Source organism: Carlito syrichta, unplaced genomic scaffold (genome assembly GCF_000164805.1).
Source record: "Carlito syrichta isolate Samal-C Ts95f unplaced genomic scaffold, Tarsius_syrichta-2.0.1 Scaffold302299, whole genome shotgun sequence".
Classification (NCBI taxonomy): Eukaryota; Metazoa; Chordata; class Mammalia; order Primates; family Tarsiidae; genus Carlito; species Carlito syrichta.
In genome coordinates, this window is record NW_007246395.1 from 372191 (window position 1) to 390930 (window position 18740).

Below are 18740 nucleotides of genomic sequence, written 5' to 3' on the forward strand. Positions count from 1 at the left end.
CAGGTGCGCGCTACCACGCCCGGCTAATTTTTTTTAAATTTATTGTAGAGATGAGGTCTCGCCTGCCCAGGCGGGTCTCGAACCTGCGGGCTCAGGCAATCCACTCACCTCAGCCTCCCAAAGTTGTGGGATTACAGGCTGAGCTACCGAGCCCGGCTTCTCTAAAAATCTTAACATTAGGTTAATTGTGGCCAACAGTAAGCACCAATGAAGTAAAGACATGACTCCATATTATTCAGTTCTACCAATACTGGTAAAATGTGACCTTAGGATAAATAAATGATCCATATTTAGAATTCAGCTGGATTGTACTTACGCGTGTGTGTTTTCTGGGGAGTTTTGGTTTGTTTTAAATGCTAACATTATTAATATGTACTTGGTATTTTGTTTTTAGAAGAGGACCATCTGGACCAAGATTTGGACCTAGAAATGATAAAATTAAGCAGTAAGTTCCTGAGATACTCTTTTATTTAAATGACTATCATATTTCAGTGTGGACCAGGGTTTGGTAAAGTATAGTCTGTGAGCACAATTTGACTGTACCTTGTTTTTGTAAATAAAGTTTTATTGGAATACAACCATGCCCATTTGTTTTCTTATTATCTGTACCTGCTTTCAGACTACAGTGACAGAGGAGTAGTTGTAACAGAGAACTGTGACAGATTTTATGGCCCACAAAATCTAAACTGTTTGCTAGGTGTCTGATCCTTTACAGAAGAAAATTATTGACCCCTAATATAGTTTACATATAACTACTGGGTTATTAAAAAACTTAATTATTTTATGTTTACAAAGTTACCTCTGAATTATAACTAATTATAGCTGTTGGTTTTTCTAACTTCATCACTTGTGTCAAATCCATTTATTTACATAGGCTGAAGTCTGTTTTAGTTTTAAATCTATTGCTTGATTCCTATTTTCAGAATGTTAAGAAATGGAACATAATAGATTTAGTTTGTTGATATGCAGCATCTTTTTTATCTACTTCCAAAATTTCTTCATATCTATTACTTATCCTCAATGATCTAAGTTTATGACTAATTAATTTTTCATTTAAAACCTTTTCTGTGTATATTATTCAGTGGCAGATGACAGATAATATGCTGTAGTGAATGTATCTAATGTCAGAAAGATATGAGTCCTGATAGGAAGGGAATGGAGTCATTTGTGGGAAGGCCCTGGAAACTGACCACGCTTCAACAATGACTGGCAAACTGAATGGACCAGGTTCAGGGTGATAGTTACAGCCCTCATCCTGAGTGTAGAAGGTACACAGTGGAAGGTTACTATAATAGAGCATCTGGTTCTTGGTGAGATACTTGGGCTTTTGTCAGATGGCTGTTGATGTGAAGAAATATGTTCATTCTGGCCAGGTGCTGTGGCTCATTCCTGTCATCCCAGCACTTTGGGAGGCCAAGGCAGAAGGATTGCTTGAGCCCAGGAGTTCAAGACTTCTTGGACCCATAAGTTAGAGGCAACATAGCAAGACTTCATCTCTACAAAAAAATTTTAAAAGTCTGGCATGGTGGCATGCGCCTGTAGTCCCAGCTACTCAGGAGGCTGAGGAGGGCTGATCCCTTCAGCTCAGGTGGTCGAGGCTGCAGTGAGCCTTGTTTGTGCCACTGCACTCCAGCCGAGACAACAGAGTGAGACCCCAACTCAAAAAAAAAGAAAAATAAATGTGTCCATTCTTAGTCTGATTCTCACTAATAGATTCTGAGATTCAAAACCAAAGTACCAACACACTGATTAGAGTACTATTGCTGTGTAACAAATTACCATGAATTTAGCAGCTTAAAACAACATACATTTATCATCTCACAGCTTCTGCAAATCGGGAGTTCAGGTGCTACCTAGGTGGGTCTTCTGCTCAGAGTCTCAAGAATCAAGGTGTTGCCAGGTGTGCCGTCTCACTGGAGGCTTGTGACCAAGCTCAGGTGGTTGTTGACAGAGGTCATTTCCTTGCAGTTGTAGAGCTCATGGTGCTTGCTTCTAGGCCAGCAGAAAAGAAAATCCCTGATTTTTCAGTCTCTGGTCTGGCTAATAAAGATACAACGAGGCCCTTTTAGGTTCAGTTTGTTACTTACATATCAAAAGGAGGAATAGGTAAAAGTAGTAGCTCTTGGGGTCATTGTCCCATACAACAAAAATGATTATCCTGAAACAGAAGGGGGCCGGTGGCTGCGTGCAAGTCGTGGGACTCCTAGGATTTCTCGACCGTGGTGTTCTTGGTCTGCAGGCAGAGCCTGCAGGATGTTCATACCTTATCCAAACCTGGGAAGTGATGAGGTACTGTCGTATGACAGCCTCTCAGGGACACTGCAAGGTGAGTGGGGAGGCCTCAAAGCCATATGTTCGCTCATTTTCCAGGGACCACAGGGCATTCTGCCAGGACTCAGGTTAGTGGGGTGCAGGCCTCTGTGGCACTGGTGGATGCCAGTGCCTGATGGCCGAGCCGTTCCCCAGCCTGAGCCAGAGTGAATCCTGGGTCCTCCCACATGCCTTGCTCTCTCATACCTAAGTTGCTGCTGAGAAGAGGACCCCACTAACTACACACCTGTTTGTCCTGCCATTGTGCTTTGCTTCTTATCTACATCCTTCTGCAGAGTGAGCCCTGTAGGGATTGTGGCCCCTTGGATCTTTTGAATATGATTTTCCAGCTGAATCCCAAAACCACTGCCACTTACACAGAGCAGTTGTTGGAGAATAATTGTTGGTGTTAGTAAGTGCCAAACACTCACCCATGACTATGTATATTTGTGTATTAAACTGCCACAATAACTTTGGTGATCACAGAATTTTAGAATAGTGACGGATTGCCACGCCAATATAGTGGTTCTTACTCTAGAACTGAAAGCTTGCCAGATTTAGTTAGAAGAAGGTCAGTCATTGAACATGCAAATTAAACCTTGATGGCCCTACCTCATTAGTGCTTATTTAACCAGGGCATGACTCACCAGTGTGCCCAAGATGATGGAGCACAGCTTGCCACACAACTTGCCCAAGAATAAATCCCAAAACCCAGCATTAGTTTACTAACCAAAATGGTTAGCACTAGTCAGTTTCTTTAGTTAAGCTATAGATACCATTTAATTTATAACATTCTGATACAGAACATTTCTTTTTTATTTTTATTTTTATTTTTTTAGAAAGAGAGTCTTATATCCAGGCTGGAATGAAGTAGCATGATCATAGTTCACTGCAGCCTTGAACTCTTGGTTTTAAGCAATGGTCCTGCTTCAGCCTCCTGAGTAGCTGGGACTACAGGTGCATACCACTGCACCTGGCTGGTTTTTTAATTTTTACTTTTGTAGAGATGGGATCTCACTTTGTTGCCCAGGTTAATCTCAAACTCCTGGCCTCAGCGTTCCTCCTCCATCAACTTCCCAAAGTGTTGAGACTACAGTCATGAACAGAGTATTTCTTGACTACTTAGATAAGCAACATTGTTACTTTGAATTTGATGGACCACTAATTATTAATGCTGAAAACATGTTAACTCCACAAAAAATACCTATCATCACTTTTTAGGGAAGATTTTTTGGGGAGAGAAATTTTAAATATTCGCATGCCTACATAAAATTCATGATTCTTTTTGGAATATTTCCTTTGGCTTTTTTTGGTAAATTTAAAGAGATTTTATTCAGTTGAAAAGTGTGAGGATAGATCCTCCAGAAATACCCTCTCCAAAGGAGTAGTCAGTGTTTCAAGAAGAAAAAAAGTTAAGATTTCATTTATTATAGGCAGAGACAAGAATTTTTTATCAAGATTACATTGCTTTTGCTTTTAAATTAAATAATAGGATTCTGAATGCCACTTAGGTGATTTGGAGACATTCTGTATCAAAACTATGGACTCTTCTAAGAATAACCTTGGTCTAACCAGGGTAACTTTTATTATAAGACCCCTGGGGAATGCTCCATGATGAATAAGTAATATATATATATACATATATATGTATATATACAGTTGCAAAAATACACTAAAACTTCTATTGTCATCAGTACCTTAAAAGGCCACAAGATGGGGGTGTTAGCTATGAAAATAAATATTTTCTTCATAAAATAAGGGATGAGTGTATATTGCAGAACATATTTTTTTTTCTTATTGGGGGAGCATTGACATTTGTCTGGCACGTGCTATGCATTAAGCACTGTGCTAAGTGTTTGAAAAACACTATCACATTTAATCCTCACAAGTGAGGTAGAGACTGTCATCTTCACTTTAAAGGTAGCAAAAGCTGAGGCTAAGACAGACTTGCAGGGTACTTCCAAAGTCACACGCAAAGTCAGTGACAAAACTAGATTGCAAGCCTACGTCTGTCTGAATACAGAGCCTAGGATTTCTGTCTGTACCAGGCAGCGTCTCTATTGATGGTTAGAATAGAGACATTTTGGGAACACAGGTGCCTGCAGACTCTTAAGAGGATTTAAAACAATGTTGACAATGTCTTCTGTTCTCTGTGTTTGTCTTTTTCCAGTTGTGTTCTCATGTCTTTTCTCCCGCCATGTGGGCCTCTTTAACTGGCCATGGTATTGAATGTCCAACCCACCTTTACAAACTGGCTTTTCCTTTAAGTTACTAATTTTCTATTTTTATTAATGGCCTTCACCTACTGCCACTCAGTTTCTGAAATTATAAATCTAGGAGTTCTCTATGATTTTCTCTCCTCAGTTCCTTTGCCCACATCCTGTTAGTTCTTGAAATACCCTCTCCTCTTACAAATACTTCCTTAGCCTAAAATGTTCCCACCATCTGTCACTTTCTTTGCCCTATTCATTCTGAACTCCTCAAAGCTTTGTTCCAGGTTTGGATGGCATCTGGTCCAGGCTGAGTACCTCAGACCACATTCCAGACACCAGGGACCCCCTTCCACTGGAACGCTTAATCCCTGGTGGTGTTATTGTGGTTAACAGTTTCCCTACTTGGCTACTGTCTAAATATCAGACTCAGACTCACAATCCTCACTTTGGTATCCTTGATGAATAGTATAATAACTTTTTAATAAATGTTTTAAATGAATAAGATATTTAATTCAGATTAGAAAATACTTGTTGAATGCTTACTTTGTACCAGGTGCATTTCACATTTCCTGGGAACTAAAAAGATGAATGGGACAGTCTCTGCTTTTAAGTCATTTGCGGTATAATGGGATAAGACCAGTGTGAAGCACATAGAAATCAGAGACTACTGTGAAATGTAAAAGATCGCGAGGAAGCGTGTTATCCCTTGTTATACACAAAACTGTCCTTCATATTAGATGAGTAAATCATTTTCTTTCTTTTACCAAAGTCGTGTTCTAGGTGAGGACACATCTTGAAACAGAAGCACAGTCATGAGATTTTCCATCATTGAGGGAGGTTACACGGAAGCTGGATCAAGAGTGTTAGACCAGCAGATAGTGATGTGTGAAGGAGAAAGCAACAGTAATTCACTAGTTAATCCCATAGGACAGATTAAAATGTTGGGGGTTCTCGTCAGAGATGGGATTTATTACGTGTGCCATGTTGTTGAGAGGATACTTGTAGGTCTATGGTAATCTAGTAAGAATCTGAAACATTACAGGTTCTGTTCCAGTTAATCTGCCTATATCCATGGAGTCATTTACTTAAAGAGGTTCTGAGATCTTTTCTATTTCTTTAGCTTTTTGCTTTTATTTAAAATTATGTGTAGTGTCGGGCATGGTGGTTCACACTTGCAATCCCAGCACTTTGGAAGGCAGAGGCAAGAGGATTGCCTCAGCTTAGGGGGTCGAGACCAGCCCAGGCAACTTGGCAAGACCTCGTTTCTACAATAAATCAAAAAAGTAGCTGGGGGTGGTGGTGTACACCTGTAGTTCCAGCTACTTGGAAGACTGAGGAGGAAAGATCACCTGAGCACAGCAGGTTGAGGCTGTGGTGGCCGTGAGCGTGCCACTGCACTCCAGCCTGGGCGGCAGGGTGAGACTCTGACTCAAAAAGAGTAAGTAAAATAAAATAAAATTATGCATAGTGTATCTATAATAGCTGTAATTTGATCGTGTGTAGGAGCTGCAGTACATTTTTTCCATTCCTGTTTTGCTCTACTGCCTTACTTTAGGCTGTTAATTATCATTACTTCCATATGATAAAAATAACTACCTGGGAATTTCACAATTGACCCTTAATACACAGTAGCTCTGTTTCTGTTACAGTTGGATGAAAGGCTCTGTACTCATTGCCTGTATCTCTTTCTCAAGTAACTGGGTATGCTTTGCCAGATTTATGCCCACATTGTTCCCTTATTCAGCAAATATTTACTGGACGTCCACTCTGCCCCAGGCACTATTATAGGTCCTGGGGTTACAAAAGTGAACAAAATAGGCAAGGTCCCTGCATGCATCAAGCTCACCTTCTACTGGGGAGAGGCAGAAAATAAGCATGTACATCAGTAACTAGGCTCTTTCACTTACTACCTGTTTACTTATTTACATGCTTACGTGCAGTAAATAAAGTAGAGTAATGGATAGAGCAGGCTATTTCATAACTCTGAGGCCAATGCAGTGCGTTCATTGTACATTCAGACCTAAGTTTATTCTGTTTTGTTCATTGTTGTTTTCCCAGGACACAAAATAGTAAATAGTAGGTGCTCATTAATTATTTGTTGGATAAGTTGGTTACTTGTGTAAATATTTGTGCCTTGGTTCTTGTACAGGATGGATATCTTTAGCACTTTGCTTATGTGGTGAGGACTTTCAGCAAGACATCTTAGAGATTCAGGGTTCTTCCTGATCTGTTGGGGCAGAATAGAATTCTGCATGCTCCAGCTCGGCTGAGCTTCAGTCATGTCCTTCAGTGGAATAGTGTATGGGAAGAATAGGACTCTGGGCTGCCGCGAGAAGTCTGTGTGTGGGTGATCTGCGGGTACACACAATACTTTGCACACAGGTGGAGGGTGGCAGGCATAGTAATTGTCACATGAATCTGAGAATATTTATGAATCCACCTATGTCTAAATGGGTTTTATTTTGTTTTTAAAGCAAGATTTTTTGAAGAAATAGCCCAGTAATAGGAAAAGGATAGAATTCCTTTCAAAATTCCATGTGCTGTCTCAGCCTCAATTCCCTGGGCTAGTTTGGAGGGCAATGTGGTGTAGAGTGCAGAGGAGAGATGTATATTGTGAAATGTCTTTAAAAGCCCCCTAGTGACAACTGATACTTCTTTTCCAACCAGAAACACAATTGCATATCTGTGTTTATGTAAATCTATATACATTATGGCTGGTGTGGTGGCTCATACCTGTAGTCCAAGTACTTTAGGAGGTGGAGGCAAGAGGATTGCCTGAACCCAGGGATTGAGATCAGCCTGGGCAACTTGGCAAGATCTCATCTCTACAATAAATCAAAAAATTAGCTGGGTGTGGTAGCACCCACCTGTGGTTCCAGCCACTTGGAAGGCTGAGGCATAAGGATCACCTGAGCCCAGCAGGTCGAGGCTGCAGTAGCCTGGACAACAGAGTGAGACTCCAACTCTGAATGAATGAATGGATAAATACAGACACACACACACACACACACACACACACACACAAAACATTTACATACCATCATGCATCCCTTAACAACAGGGATGCATTCTCAGAAATGCGTTGTTAGATGATTTTGTTGTTGTGACCATCACAGTTTGTGCTTACACAGACCTAGAGAGTAGAGCCTACTGCACACCTAGGCTATGTGGTGCTGCCTGTTGCTCCCAGGCTACAGTCCTCTACAGCATGTGATTGTACTGACACTGTAGGCACTTGTAACGCAATGGCAAGTATTTGTGCATCTAAACATAAAAGAAGTACTGTAAAAATAGTTTTATTATCTATGGGCCCACTGTTGTAAATGTGACCTATCACTGACCCCAGTGTCATTATGTGCCACGTGACCAAAGTGGCTAGTAATCCAGTGTATTTTAAGCATTTTAAGTTATAAAAACTATGAGTTCTCTTTGTTTCTCCTTCTAAATACTTTATTGTTTTGACATTTCATAAAGTAATTTAAGGTAACTTTTTGTCTTGTAGTTAGAGCAATAGAGGAACACTTTGAATAACCAAGCATGCCTCTGTGTACTCCGAAGCTAACTCCTTAGTGAAAGGAGGCAGCTGAGACCTAATTACTAAATTTTTAAGTTTAGGATAGATCTTCATTAAACAGTCTGAAGTTTCGTTATAATAGACTCCCATCATCTAGTAGTAAAGGATGAAAACATTATTTTCATTTTGAAGGACAGCAAAATTTCTTTCTTTTTGAAAGAATATTTTTTATATTCTTACACAGACCTAGAGAGTAGAGCCTACTGCACACCTAGGCCATATGGTATGCCTGTTATATTCTTACACAGACCTGAGTAGTTTTTATAACCTTCTGTCACAGCTGGGCAGACGCCTTTGTTAGCCTTTATGTATGAAGTATATTTCAAAAGTAAATTATAACTGTGTTTACGTGCTGCCTCTACAGCCTGTTGAAATGAAACGTACTATTTAGAGTCAAGCTGTTTTACTAAATTCTGCAATTACTAAGCATTCTGACAGTGCATTTAATTTACTTGTGGGTTACATTACTAGTCAGAAGCAGGCTAAAAATAAACTATCTTTAAGTTAAATATTACTTTAATTTACATTATGTTGTCTTTAATTATCTGAGTATTCAAGCCCGCAAATGGAAGAATGTTACTACAGAGCTTCAAACTTAAATTTTATAGTTGCATAATTCTCTGAGAATTTGCTATTCTCTATCATGTCTAATACAAATTTCAGAAATTCTAAGCATTCTGAAAAGAAATACTTTTTTATCTTTTCTTAATTAGTGTTCAGAATCAGGTGGATGAAGTTATTGATGTCATGCAAGAGAATATTACAAAGGTAATTGAGAGAGGGGAGAGACTAGATGAACTACAAGACAAATCAGGTACAGATATCTCATCTCTTTCTTGAATTATTAATCTCTGTTTTGCGAGGTTATGAATTCTTTTATTGTCTAACCAATTCTCTGGAGTCTTGGCTTAGGAAATTGGCATTTGATTCTTAAGTTCATTATTTTAATGGCTTAATTTTAGCTTCTCTACTTTGAATCATCTTATCGCCATATTATTTCTTTTATTGTTTAGTTGAGAATAGAGAATTTCAAAATTCGTTGTTGAAGAGTTAAGAGTAGAGCTGTTCTTTCTTTTGCCCTGTCATGTTGATGTGCTCCCTGTTTCTCATAGATCCAAGGCCAAAACCTCTGATCGCTTTTTGCAACACTTACTTCAAACTTCTCTGATAGTTTTATTTTATGCTTTCTCTGGTAACTTAGTCATCTTTCTTTACTGACACACATCAGTGTTAATACCTATAACAGTTACTGGAAGATATTAGGCACTCAAATATTGTTTGAATATTAAATGACTGAATACCTGATTAATCCTTGACAGACTTGCTTAGCCAAAAAAAAGTTTTGTTTAACTATTTTTAAGATTCATATTGTTTTCCCTTAAAATCAGTTACTTTTGATATCTTGTAAGAATCTAACCTCCACATGTAATTTTTTTCTAGAGATATGCCAAGTATTTGAATTTTTAAAGAATATTTTCTTACCAAAATTCATAAGTTTATTTATAAGCATTGAGGCCCTGGGAAGACTTTTCTTAATCTTATAATAAAAACGGGTTGAGCAAACTGATCCGCAGCTGTTTTTTACTTTGTTGTTTTTACAGCGTACAGTAGAAAGCCAGAGTTTGTGGATGGAGAAAAGGGAGGATGTTGTTTTCATGCTCAAAAGGGAATAAATTTACAGAAGTAGAAATTAATATTTTCTTGTCTTTGTGACTAGATAAAAGAATCCTGTTATGTCGTTTAATCCTTCTCTCCATCCTCTATGTGATATAGAAAGCTTATCGGATAATGCAACTGCTTTTAGCAATAGATCCAAACAACTTCGAAGGCAAATGTGGTGGCGTGGATGCCAAGTAAGTAAACCAGAAGATTCTAGAGAGATTGGTCAGTGTCTCAAGCGCTGCTCAAACACAGGAAGAAAGTTCGGGTCTCTGGAGGACAGCCTCCGTGAGCACAGGGACTACAACTGTTTGGCTTACTATTACAGCATCTGAGCCTGAGACATGGGAGAAATGCAGTCAATACTTGAGTTAATGACTTTGGGGATAGGAATAACTAAAGGAACCAAGCAGTACCTAAAAGGATGTTTTCATAGATTTCTTCATAAAAGTAAGGCACATTTTATTAGTAACTTAGTTATCTCTGGACTTATTATCCCATAACAAATATACACTTTTCTTTTTTTTTTTTTTTTTTTTTTTTGAGTTGGAGTCTCACTCTGTCGCACAGACTGTAGTGCAGTGGCCGCTCCCGGCCACCGCAGCCTCAACCTGCTGGGCTCCGGCGATCCTTCCGCCTCATCCTTCCGCCTCATCCTTCCAAGTAGCTGGAACTACAGGCACGCGCTACCACGCCCAGCTAATTTTTTTGATGTATTGTAGAGATGAGGTCTCACCAAGTTGCCCAGGCGGGTCTCGAACCCACAGGCTCAGGCAGTCCACTCACCTCAGCCTCCCAAAGGCGCTGGATTACAGGCTGAGCCACCGAGCCCAGCTTGAACTTTTCTTATAATTATGAGTACTCTTTGGAGTAACCTCTATAGCATTATATAAAGTTTTTTTTAAATGTGGGAACTAGATAAAAATATGATTTTTTTTTTTTTTTTTTTTGCTGAAAGAGGAAAAATAAACTACTTGGAAGGCTGAGGTGGAAGGATCACCTAAGCCCAACAGGTCGAAGCTGTGGTAGCCATGAGCATGCCACTGCATTCCAGCCTGGGCAACAAAGTGAGATTCCAATTCAAAAAAAAGAAAAGAAAAGAAAGAGGGAAAATAAAGCAGTTTATATATCAGAATCTGTTATGACAAATGAGGTTAAGGAAAAAAGCTCACTAATCCTCATTATTCCAGAGAAACAGGAAAAAAATGTAATTTTAAACAAGAAAAAAATGAGAATCACTATATACTAATATTCCTGCAAAACAGTTTATAGAAATGAATTTACCTCTTAAATCAAGTGTGGCTACTAATCATTAAACAAAGTGTTTCCTTTAAGATTTTATAGTGAATTTCCTGTCACATGAGCAAAACTTTTCTTTTTTCTTTCTGATTCTGTGTATAATTTTTGGCTTTACTGAAACTCTTGAACATGAACTCATCGTAGTCTCTCATGTTCAAGTTCAACAATGACTTCTACACTTGACTTGGCCATGTGCTAAGGATTTCTCCTGAGAGTTACCTTGGATTTGTTTATTTTTGTCTGTTTACTTGTTGAATCCTCTTACTTTCAGAAATAGAACTGAGGAAAGAAACATGTTTCATGGCTCCCTTTCCTTAAAATTTATTTATTTATTATTTTTATTTTTTTGAGTTGGAGTCTCCCTCCACCACCCAAGCTGGAGTGCAGTGGCACACTCATGGCCACTCCAGCATCGACTTCTGGGCTCCAGTGATCCTTCCGTCTCAACCTTCCAAGTAGCCGGAACTACAGGTGCAGGCTACCATGCCCAGCTAATTTTTTATTTATCGTAGAGACGAGATCTCATCAAGTTGCACAGGCTAGTCTTGAACCCACAGGCTCAGGCAATCCACTCACCTCGGCCTCCCAAAGTGCTTTTACAGGCTGAGCCATGGAGCTAGCCAATTCTTTATTCTTTTTTTTTCTTTTTTTTTTTTTTAGTTGGAGTCTCACTCTGTCACCAAGACTGGAGTGCAGTGGCCGCTGCCGGCCACAGCAGCCTCGACCAGCTGGGCTCCGGCGATCCTTCCGCCTCAGCCTTCTGAGTAGCCAGAATTACAGGCACGCGTTACCACACCTGGCTGATTTTTGATTTATTGTAGAGATGAGATCTCGCCAAGTTGCCCAGGCGGATCTTGAACCTGCGGGCTCAGGCAATCCACTCATCTCAGCCTCCCAAAGCACGGGATTACAGGCTGAATTCTTTATTCTTTTTTTTTTTTTTTTGAGTTGGAGTCTCACTCTGTTGCCCAGACTGGAGTGCAGTGGCTGCTTCCGGCCACCGCAGCCTCGACCTGCTGGGCTCTGGCGATCCTTCCGCCTCAGCCTTCCAAGTAGCTGGAATTACAGGCGCACACCACCACTCCCACTGATTTTTTGATTTATTGTAGAGATGAGGTCTCGCTGCCCAGGCGGGTCTCGAACCCGTGGGCTCAGGCAATCCACTCACCTCAGCCTCCCAAAGGCGTGGGATTACAGGCTGAGCCACTGAGCCCGGCTGAATTCTTTATTCTTTAAAGAATAAATTTTCTGTTTACTTTAAATTTTCTGTTTCCATAGAAATAGGCTGTTTCTGTAGGCTAGTTTGGAAAAACAAAAGTTTCATGAGCCAGTCTCTCCCCTCACACATGCCTCATTCATGTAGCCATGAAAGCTGATCATAGTGTGTATTTTCCCTTGCTTTTTAAAACCACATCTAAAAAAGTTTTGTTGGTTTTTTTTTGAGTTGGAGTCTCACTCTGTCACCCAGGCTGGAGTGCAGTGGCATGCTTCTGGTCACTGCAGCCTCGACCTGCTGGGCTCAGGCAATCCTTCCGCCTCAGCCTTTCAAGTAGCCAGAACTACAGGCACATGCTACCACACCCAGCTAATTTTTGGATTTATTGCAGAGACGAGGTCTCACCATGTTGCTCAGGCTGGTCTTGAACCCACGGGCTCAGGCAATCCTCTCACCTCGGCCTCCCAAAGTGCTGGGATTATAGGGTTGAGCCACCACACCCGGCCTAAAAATTTTTAATTTTGTATTTATGGGTCTCAGATCAGAGGAATAGTTTACTTTTAAGAGGAAAAACCATTGGATTATATTTTAAACAGTGTTTTATCAATTTGAGGACCTTTGGGGACCACTAGCAGCACGGACCCTGCAGCAAAAGCCGTTGTTCTGTAACGTTACGAAGACCATTTGAAGGAGCCCGTGTTTTCCTCTTGTTACTGTTTCCCGTTGCTCAGCCGTCTTCGATCTAGCTGTGTCATCAGTCCTTCATTGTGCTGCTGTTCATCTGAGGCTGCCTTCCCTCATCCACCACTTTCTGTGTTGATTTTCATCATGGTGGTTTGAGAAGGATTTTAGGAAAAAGAACATGAGGACAGAAAATAGATCGGGGTTACCATTAGCCAGGGAGTCTGTGGGACTGGAGATTGACTGCCACAGGGGGTGAGGGGACTCTTTGGGGTAATGCTGGAAATGTCCTATATTTGATCTCTAGGTAATATCAAAAGCCATCAAAAATAAAAGAATGAATTTTCTTCTATGTAAATTATACCTCAGTAAATATGACTTTAAAAATAAATGAATACAGTTTATCCAATGGGTGGGTAGAGAGAATTGCTGACACCTCTCATGTATCTGGAAGGCTCTGAAGATTTTATGTGTGTAATAATAAGCAGATTTTTGTCCATGTCCTTTAGAAGAGGACTTTGGACTTACATGAATACAATACTGCCACTGGAAGTTGTAAACATTTCCTACCCAGTATTAGAAACCCAAGAAAGAAAACTATTAATTGAGGTGTTTTAAAATTGATATTGACACTTCCATTTAAATCTTCTAAAGTTAGGCCTAGAACACATTAATGTATATTGGAGTGAAGTTGAAAAACTACTGCAAAATTCCAAATTATTTTAGAAATGTTTCAGGTTCACAAAAAATGATTAAATTACTTTAGTTTGTAGTATAACATGGACCCCAACACCCAATTAAAAGATGTTCCTGTCCCATCTATCCAATCTGTTTCTGTATTTTTTGGGTTGTCATAATTAGTAATTTTAATAGCCATTGCTATCCAAATTGCAAAGTTTCCATATACTCTCTGGATTATTTTGTTATTACATATTAAGCAGCTGACCAAGAACTGATCTTGAGGTTTCTCCTTTCAACTATCAAACTGACACATACAATGTTCTTAGCAAGTTGCTTACTAATGAGGCTATTCCTGAAGAATCTAAAATATATTCCTCAAAATGGAGATTAAAAACGCCAAGAAGAAAGTAAGGGGAGTAAAAAACTAATAAAGTTCTCATATACTTTGAGAATAAGTACTATAAATGGTGCTGTCTTACACTACATATATTAAGCCATTCAAATTGGCTGCCTGTGTTATTTGTCATAACCTGACCCTTGAACAGAGTTGCTAAAATATCATATATTTTTCCTGGTCTCACATTAGAAATAAGCATGTAAAACCACAAACAGAAAGGTCCAGGCCCATGTTTACTGTGCAGTATAGCCCTGAACAATAAAACCCAGCCAGTCAAAAACTCTCAAGTTTGGAGAATTCTGATTATTTACAAAAGAATGTGAAACAGCCAGTAGGTTCATGTGAGAAAAAATTTGAAAACTTTTCAAGGAATGTGTCTGTCTATTGTGTTTAATAAGATGCTTTAGTATAATGTAGTAAATACTGCAACAAATAGTCCTGAGTTTATTAATAAGGCAAACATTAATGTCTTCTGTGTGTTCTTTTGTGTTATAGATAAAAGCTGTCATGGCTTTGGCTGCTGGTATCCTCTTGCTAGTGATTATCAGTAAGTATTTACTGGATCATGGCTTCTTGTGGGTATTATTTGTTTTGGAGTTCATTTTAATTTCTTTTTTTTTTTTTTCTTGAGTCGGAGTTTCACTCTGTTGCCCAGGCTGGAGTGCAGTGGCACACTCATGGCCACCGCAGCCTCGACCTGCTGGACTCAGGCGATCTTTCTGCCTCAGCCTTCCAAGTAGCTGGAACTACAGGCGTGCACCACCATGCCCAGCTAATTTTTTGATCTATTGTAGAGACAAGGTCTTGCCAAGTTGCCCAGGTTTATCTTGAACCCATGGACTCAGACAATCCTCTCACCTCCACCTCCCCAAGTGCTGGGACTACAGGCATGAGCCACCACGCCTGACCTAATTCCTTTTTTTTTTGAGTCAGAGTCTCACTCTGTTGCCCAGGCTGGAGTGCCGTGGCACACTCACAGCCACTGCAGCCTCAATCTGCTGGACTCTGGTGACCCTTCTGCCTCAGTCTTCCAAGTAGCTGGAACTACAGGTGCACCCCACCACACCCAACTACTTTTTAATTTTGTTGTAGAGACGAGGTCTCACCAAGTTGCCCAGACTGGTCTCGAACCCCTGGGCTCAGGCAATTCTCTTGCCTCGGCCTTCCAAAGTGCTGGGATTACAGACTTGAGCCACGACACCCTCCCTGTACCCTTTTAAATGTATTTTCAGTTGACCTAGTATGTCTGATGTCAGGATTGAATGATGGCTTCTGCCCTGAGACAAGAGCCCTCAACCTAGAATCTAGATCTCTAAAAATGCTCTTAAATACATGTAAAATGTTATGTGAATATGCATATGTACATTTTTATGGGGAAGGAGTCTATTTTTTGTCAGATTCTCAAGGGGAACCTGTGTCCTACCCCCACCCTCACCACCTAATGCAGGGCTAAGTGATTTGTTCAAGGTCATATTGGGTTCCTATTACACTCAGGCCCAGAACATTAATTTTTCTATTTTCTATACTTTCAGCTGTGTGTATCTTACAATGTTGTTTTGGAAGGATAAATCCAGATGACTTTTTGTTGTTGTTGTTTGGTTTTTCTTTAGTTCTGGATTTGAGCTTGATTTCAATCATTAAAGCGGATCTCCTTTTCCCCACTTTTTCTTAATGTTCTTTTGAAGATCAGATCACTTTTAATATCTCCTTTTCTTCAAGGTCCCTTTACCTATGCTTATAGAGATTTTATGAAGATGTAGAAAGTCTCTAAAAATACCCATTTGAAAAATTGTATTATGTGATCCTCTTTTTAAACAGAAAAATGTTTTGTTACCAAGAGATACAGTCGATCCTTGTTATTCGCTGATTCTGTGTTTGTGAATTCACTTACCAGCTCAAATTTATTTGTAACCCCAAAGTCAGTACTCATGATATTTTCACCATCATTTGCAGACATGTTCAGAGCAACAAAGAATCTGAGTCGCGACTGGTTTCAGTGGTTTACACCTTTAATCCCAACACTTTGGGAGGTGAGAGGATTGCCTGAGCCCGCTAGTTCGAGACCAGCCTGGGCAACTTGGCGAGACCTCATCTCTATAATAAATCAAAAAATTAGCCAGATGTGGTGGCGCATGCCTGTAGTTCTAGCTACTTGGGAGGCTGAGGCAGAAGGATCACCTCAGCCCAACAGGTCGAGGCTGCGGTGGCCATAAGCGTGCCTCTGCACTCCAGCCTGGGTGACAGAGTGAGACTCCGACTCTAAAAATAATGAAAGAGAAAAAAAAGAATTTTAGTCTCCTGAACTGTACATTCCCAGCTGTGGTCAAGCAAGGCCAGCTCGCCTTTTTATTTCAGCTCTCATAATGTGAAGGTGTTTTTTTGGTAGCCTATTTAGTGCCACGTTTTCTGCATTTTTGTGCTTTTTGTTGGTGAATTCACCATGTAAATGGCCCCCAGGCACAGGCTGCACTACTGTCTAGTGTTGCCAAGTGCAGGAAGGCTGCAGTGGGCCCTAGTGGGGAGATACACATGCTGGGGAGACTGCAGGCGTGAGTCCTAGGCTGCAGGCCATGAGGCTACTGTCACTACAGGGTCAAGTCAACAATGTGCATTAAATAACATGTCTTTACGCAGGAACACGTAAAACAATATTATATGTTGATTGATTGACAAAAATGTAGCCAGAAGCTCATAGGACTTAACCGTATTCTTTCGCTAGGAGTAGTGGCTCACTGTTCACTAATTTAGTGTTTGTAGTGACTTTATAGAATATAACTACCTCAGTAAACAAAAGTCAACCATGTAATGGAGGACAATTTAGAAACGTGAAATAGCACACAGAAGGAATGAAATTCAGCTATAATCTTACCATACAGAGATAGCTACCGCTAACATAACTATTATATACACTTATAGTCTTTTTCTGTTAACATATAAGCATGTTTTTTAAAAACTAAGATTATAGATATTTTCTAATAAATATATTGTGAATATCTGTCTTATGTGATTAAAATTTTAAATAATATTTTAGCAGTTGCAAACAATGGTTATGTCAGTTTATTTGATCAAGATGCCAGTGTTAGATATTTGCTTTATGTTTTCTGTTTCTTCTTTCCCATTTGCTATCTATTATCTCAGATAAAAGTGCAGTTCTCATTATTCATTTCTAAAAGTAGACACAGCTACATTTAGGAATATTGCTTCTGATGTAGCGTGTGAATCTGATTTTGATTTTTTTTTCGTTTTTTTCTCTTACAGTTCTTATAGTTATGAAATACCGTACTTGATTTGATGACAGAGATCTTCATTAAACAAGATCTGGGACAATAAAAGATGGCTGCATAATTTAAATGAAATCTATGTATATAACTTTTAAAACTTCTTTTTCAAGAAACTAAGAGGCAAGTATCACTTCAAATTGGAGCACTGAGAATGTCCAATTATCTTCTTCCTTTCTAATAAAATATGCTTTTAATAATTATGTTTAGGGCGAAGATAACCAGCCTCTATTTTGCCATATTCCAAGGATCTGATTTGAAACTCTATACTTGCCAGTTCATTGTTTGTGTATATAGTTAAACACTGATGATGATATTTGAGACTTGTATTTGATATTTGAGGACTTGCATTGTTGCATTAAGTTGTGGGTCGGGCTGGGGGTCAGGAAGCCTATGTGGAGCACCAGATCATCATGCGGAAAGAGATGCATAACCATTCTGTTAATATTTGCAAAAGTATCATTTCTTTCATATTGCAGTTGTTTTGCAAGCAGTTTCCACATGTTTATGGTGTAGCTAAATGTTGTAAATGTTGCTGCCTTCAACTGTAACTAAAAACATTCCAGTAAACCTATTTTTGACTGTATAAGAGAATGTGTAGTATTTTTTTGGCATTTGGATTATGGAATAGGAAATGTAAACTGTGAAAAGCATAGTATGGCACTATAAAACTGGAGATGATAAAATTCTTGAAGAATGCCATTGGAGTGTTTGGAAATGACCAATATATAGCTCCCAGTCATGGTTCAGTCTGTTTTTAGTTAAACTCTAATAAGGAGGGACCTGTCCGTCCCAATATGAGTAAATGAAACCCCACAGGTAACTTATTCCTTAATTTTGTTTTGCTGACAACTTTTTTCTAACCTCAGTGATACCTTTTACCAAAAGTGCCGACAGTAGCGAAATACCCCGCTTTGTATTTTATGTCCTTGCATTCCCTCATCATCCTTGGGGAGGCACATGCTATACAGTCAAGGGTCAGGTCAGCCAACAGTAATGAGCAGTTAGTCAGGAGTCTGGATAATCTGTGTACAGGCTGATCTGTCAGCACCAGATGCTAGAGAGTGACCGTTCAGCTTAGCCTGTTTTTACAATGAAAAAAATGTGTTCCCAGGCACGGTGGCTCACACCTGTAATCTCAGCACCTTGGGAGGTCAAAGCAGGGGGATCACTTGAGCCCGGGAATTGGAGACCAGCCTGGGCAACATAGTAAGACTCTGTCCCTACAAAAAAATAAAAAACTAAATTAACAAGAAAAAGAAAACAAATGTGTGCCGACTTCTTTGTATATGGTTTAAACAAGTCAAAGTGATAAATGCATTGTCCGTTGTTTCCTAATGTGTGAAGGGAGGAAACTTTATAATAGAAGTGGTGTTTCTTCAGGAACTTTTGCACATGAACATCTTGAGGAAAAAAGAGAGAGAGATGCATC

General features: G+C 39.6%; 1 protein-coding gene across 5 annotated transcripts in view; it reads left to right on the forward strand.

Moving 5' to 3' along the window:
* VAMP4 (vesicle associated membrane protein 4) overlaps window positions 1-17897 on the forward strand; it is a 38383-nt gene extending 20486 nt beyond the window's left edge. For 3 of the 5 annotated variants that reach the window (XM_008056246.1, XM_008056247.2, XM_008056248.1), the window contains exons 4-8: window positions 395-445; window positions 8811-8911; window positions 9871-9950; window positions 14526-14577; window positions 17289-17897. In XM_008056246.1, coding sequence (XP_008054437.1) covers window positions 395-445; window positions 8811-8911; window positions 9871-9950; window positions 14526-14577; window positions 17289-17317 — 313 coding nt within the window. In that variant the 3' untranslated portion in view covers window positions 17318-17897. The remainder of the gene's footprint in view (window positions 1-394; window positions 446-8810; window positions 8912-9870; window positions 9951-14525; window positions 14578-17288) is intronic. The other 2 variants (XM_021711441.1, XM_008056249.1) reach the window with 2 other exon arrangements.
* The last annotated feature ends 843 nt before the right edge of the window (window positions 17898-18740 follow it).